This window comes from Gossypium raimondii, chromosome 8 (assembly GCF_025698545.1).
Source record: "Gossypium raimondii isolate GPD5lz chromosome 8, ASM2569854v1, whole genome shotgun sequence".
Lineage (NCBI taxonomy): Eukaryota > Viridiplantae > Streptophyta > Magnoliopsida > Malvales > Malvaceae > Gossypium > Gossypium raimondii.
In genome coordinates this window covers 4,469,663-4,474,884 of record NC_068572.1, presented here as the reverse complement: position 1 = coordinate 4,474,884, position 5,222 = coordinate 4,469,663, and the positions used below count along the sequence as shown (strand labels likewise).

At 34.0% G+C, this 5,222-nt stretch overlaps 1 protein-coding gene across 1 annotated transcript; it reads left to right on the top strand.

The window, feature by feature from the left end:
• Positions 1-3,495: 3,495 nt before the first annotated feature.
• On the top strand, positions 3,496-4,795 carry LOC105790410 (peroxidase 5). Its single transcript, XM_012617988.2, has 2 exons — positions 3,496-3,829; positions 3,916-4,795. The coding sequence occupies exons 1-2, from the start codon at positions 3,611-3,613 to the stop codon at positions 4,699-4,701; spliced, it is 1,005 nt and encodes a 334-aa protein (XP_012473442.1). The 5' UTR covers positions 3,496-3,610; the 3' UTR covers positions 4,702-4,795.
• The last annotated feature ends 427 nt before the right edge of the window (positions 4,796-5,222 follow it).

Genomic DNA, 5,222 nt, shown 5'->3' with positions numbered 1-5,222 from the left:
TAGATCGGGCAAAATGGGAAGAGCTTGATGAAAAGGCCTTGTCTGCAACCCAGTTGTGCCTCGCGAATAGGGTATTGCAGAAGGTATTGATGGAGAAAACCTCATTCGCCTTGTGGAAAAGGTTAGAAACTCTTTTTACGACTAAGTCTTTGGCTAACCATTTAGTGTTGAAGCAACATCTATTTACGTTTCGCATGAAAGAATGTGAGGTTCTTGAGATCACATTAGTTAATTTATTACTCTTTTGAATGATTTAAATAATGTTGAGTTTAAGATTGACGATGAAGATCTGGCTATGCTATTATTGTGCTCTTTACCCTCTTTATACAAGTCTTTTAGGGAGACCCTAATTTATGACAGAGACAAACTCTTATTCTAGGAAATGAAGAGTCATTGTTGAGTAAAGAAAAACTTGACAATGAGTTTGGTTCGAATAGCAAGGCAGATAGGCAAGCTTTCATTTTGGAAGCATCAAAGAAGCGAGAAAAAATGTGTTGTTATTGTAAGAAGTTAGGTCACGTCAGAGTAGATTATTATAAACTACAAAATAAAAAGGGTTGTTGAGAGTAATGAGGAAGATATAGTTGGTGCTAATTTGGCCAATGAAAGCGATAATGATATCTTGTTAGTGTCAATGAGCGATAGCTTTGAGCTTACGTCTGAGTGAATCCTAGATTCGAGACGTTCTTTCCTCATGTGTCCCAACAGAGAATGGTTCTCCACATACAGTTCGGTTGCAGATGGAGTTGTGCGCATGGAAAATGATTCATCCAGTAAGGTAATTGGTATTGGTACCGTTAAAATTAGGAAGCACGATGGGATGATTAGGACACTCTTAGATGTCAGATATGTACCTAGTTTACGAAAGAATTTTATCTCCTTGAGTATTTTAGACTAGAAAGGTTGCAGAATCAATATCAAGTCGAACAGTATTAAGGTGTCTCGTAGGGCTCTCATTTTATTAAAAGCTAAAAGGACCGACAATCTTTATATTCTTGAAGGTTCTACAATGATTGGTGAAACCGAATGTCCCATGTTTGTCACGGAGTCGAAGCCAACTCGTTTGGAGCGGAGGCAACTTGGTCATATGAGGGAAAAATGCATGACCATTTTGTTGAAAAGAGGTTCTCTTTTGGATGCAGGTTTTGAAAAGTTAAAACACTGTGTTCGTGAAAATCAGACTCGGGTTAGTTTTGATTTGGTAGTGCACAAGTCAAAGGCTAGAAGTCTTCCATCTTCTAAGCACAGATTAAACTCAGTTAATTTCCTGCATAGTTTAAGATAGGCCCGTGGCGGGCTTTGGGAAAGATGGCGTTGTGAAATACGAGTAAAGGTGGAGATTTGTTGAGTATGCCACGTATTTCAGTCAAATTTGAAAGATAATCTCCTAGTTAAACTCTAGTTATTTGTTTCAGTCGAACTCTGATTAGTTTAGATTATTTTATTATTATTTGACCTACGAATTTAGCCTATAAATAGGCTCTTTTACAAAAGCACACCCATTAAATATTAGAACTCATAACACTTTTGGAGAATTTTGTGTTCACTTCTTTGTTTTCGGATTTAGTTTTTATCTCCATCTTTTGTACTCTTCGTTCTTTTTCCATTATAGTAAAATTATCTTTGCTTATTTTTTTATCCTCTTTGGAGGGGTTTTTTCACGTTAAATTTGTTTGTTTAATTTCTCAATTTGTACCACTATTTTTTTATTTATTCGTTACTTAATTGGATTGATATCTAACATCAATTAAATTGAAAACTAACAATTTAACTTATTTGACCAGAGATTCAATTTTAAAAATCTGCTTTCGTGATAACCACTTGTGATTGTAATTGTTTCATTAGGACATATTTTTCTCTAGTACCTCTCACTATATTTAATTTTTTTAATGGTAATTATCTCTCCTATATTTGGACAATCCCACTTGTAAGTCGTACCTACTGTTGTAAGATTTATCATTAAATAAAATTTGGTTTTGCATAATGTGTGTACTTCAATTGGATTTGAGATAGAATTGGCGTAGTCACAACTAGAAATAGCTAGTTGCCATAGCATTTAAAACTTGCCAAAATCGTATAAAAACTATTACTTATGTAGGACAAGTTGAAATTCCTGGCTATTCCTTATTTAACATTATACAATTACATAAAATAAATACAATATAAAAAGAAACTTAAGCTTCATTAAAATAATTTTTGTAAAATGGATTGATTCTTTAAAAATTGAATTTTTTTGTGTTTGAATTCTGCATAAAATATTTTTATTGTTTGGTAATTTTTTGAAATTATTGTCTAAAAGTTGTCGTTAATGAAATAAACACAACATAAATATATTTGTTACAAAATATTATAGTAACATTTACTTTTGACAATTGAAATTTATTTTATAATAAGATAATATTTTATAATCATCAATATCATATATACAATGTTATTTGAATTGGATTGGACCAGTCAGTTGGATTGGGGTACCGTTTTGGAAGATGGTTTTGAATTGGTTAGATCGGGAATTGGTACAAATCGATTAAACTGACTAAAAAACCGTTTGAATCAACGATTGAACCATTGAACCGACAATTGAACCAGTTGAATCAAGGTTTTTAGTTTTTTTTTAGTTTGTAATAATTTTTTAATTGGACCGGTGAATCGGTGACTTGACTAGTTCGACCACCAGTCCGGTTTAAAAAACAGTGCATATATAAACTTAATTATAAACAATACCTAATTAAAACTTAATCTAGATTACATATACGAGAGTGTATAATGGCGCATTAGAGTTTGAAGGGATAAATGAACCTAAACATGATTTAAGCAAATACTCATATTTATATAATTAAAATATTTATATTATATACTATAAAATATTTATTATTAAATATTTATAAATTGTAATATAAATTTATGATTAAAATATTAATATCAATATTTTTTCAATATTAAAAATATTATTTAAAATTTTTTTGTTAAATTTTATTATTAAAATAAAATTTCAATGTTAATTAATTATATTTTGGTCCTCAAATGATAAAATTTGAGTTTAGTCTTTTAAAAATTTTAAAATAATAAATTAATATAATTGTAAATTTGCACTTTGATTTTTTAAATTTATAAATCAATTTTGATCCCTAAATTAAAATTTTGGTTATGTTATTGGCTCTAATATAAAGGTGTTCGTGAGTCAAATTAAATAATTATAAATTTAATTATTTTATTTAACAAAACAATTATTTTAAACTATTAAATATGAGTGGAATTTAACAAATCAGAACAATTGTAATTTAAGGAGGAAAAAATGTAAATATTAAAAAAGAAGAAGAAAATCGACAAATCAAAACAAAGAAGCTGCTGCATGCCTCTAAATGGTTCAAAACAAAGGAACACCTCAACCCCAAGCTATGCTTTCAAGCCTACAGCTTAAACTACACACGTTTTTGGTTCCAACAAGTAATCACCACCAACTCCTCCTATGGCCATGTATATATACTCCATCCAACATCTCCACTCTCATAATCTTTCAATTCCAACTGCACAAACCACTATATTCTGATCCTCAACCCTTTCCAATTAATATACAATTTTTTCTTCTGCTATATTATATATATCAGGCACAATGACTTTGTTGTGCTCGAAATTTCACATTATTGCCTTGTTCTCCTTCATGCTTGGCTGCTCAATTGTGGCTTCTGCATCTTTGAAGGTGGGCTTCTATACACAAACTTGTCCATCCGCAGAGACCATTGTAAGAAAAGCTGTAAACAAAGCGGTTACACTTAATCCTGGCATAGCTGCTGGTCTCATCCGAATGTATTTCCATGACTGCTTCGTCAGGGTATGTATACGCTCATTTGCTTAATAATTGATAGATTGACTCATCATGTTTCCTACTCTAACTCTGCTCCTTGCATGCAAATTCAGGGTTGTGATGCTTCAGTCCTTCTAAGGTCCGTGCCCGGAGAACCCCCAGCAGAGATGGATCACCCTGCTAATAACCCTAGTTTGCGAGGCTTCGAGGTGATTGATGAGGCCAAAGCCCAAATCGAGGCACAATGTCCAGGAACCGTGTCTTGTGCGGACATAATCGCATTCGCTGCCCGTGACAGCACGTACAAAGCTGGAGGGATTTATTACGCCATTCCCGCCGGCCGCCGGGATGGCCGTGTCTCTATTAGCGACGAAGTACCACAAAACCTGCCCCCGCCGTTCTTCAACGCGCAACAAATTGCTCAACTTTTCGATAGGAAAGGAATGTCAGTGGATGAGATGGTGACATTATCAGGGGCACACTCCATTGGTGTCTCGCATTGCTCTTCCTTTTCCAACCGGCTCTACTCTTTTAACGCCACTCATGCTCAAGACCCTTCTCTTGATCCTAACTACGCTGCCTTTTTGAAAATCAAGTGCCCACCCCCAACATCTGCGGCTAGTGCTGGAGGGGATCGAACCACAGTGCCACTTGAACGTGTCACACCCACTCGCCTGGACAACAAGTACTACATTGAACTGACGCGTCGTCGTGGTTTGCTCACCTCCGACCAGACATTGATGGACAGTTCCTTGACGTCCGAGTTGGTGTTGAACAATGTGAGGCGCGGTGAAGCATGGGCTAAAAAGTTCGGCGACGCAATGGTGCATATGGGTTCCCTTGATGTTCTCACTGGAGAACAAGGTGAAATCAGGAGAAATTGCAGTGTGGCCAACTGATATGTTACTTTTGTGCGAATAGGGCAAAAAAAAATTATTATACTAGAAAATAAAACAAAATAAAATAAATAGAGGGTTTACTCCCATATATATATATTGTCCATCCATATCAATTAATTGGTAGAGTAGATACTCATACAAAAGAATCATAAGCTAGTAATCAGCTTTGAACTGGTGACATGAGGATTTTCAATTCTCTGCTCTACCAACTTTGCTATCCTAATCATTACTCACGCATTACCCTTGTAATACTAAATGATTTGGGTCTATGTGAATTAAAAATAAAAAACAAAAAAATATTAAATTAAAAGTCTCGAGTATAAATTTCTTGGATCTTTAAAAGGAAGACTTTCTAAATTTCTATATAAGTAATCATATAGATTATGAATCGTTTAAATAGGTATTTCTTGCTCAAGAGATTCCTACGTATATCAGGGGGCTAGCAAGGGCCCCGACCCCTCTAAAATGAAAAATTTTCCATTTAAGCTCTTTAAAATTTTTAAAATTTTAAATTAATAAAG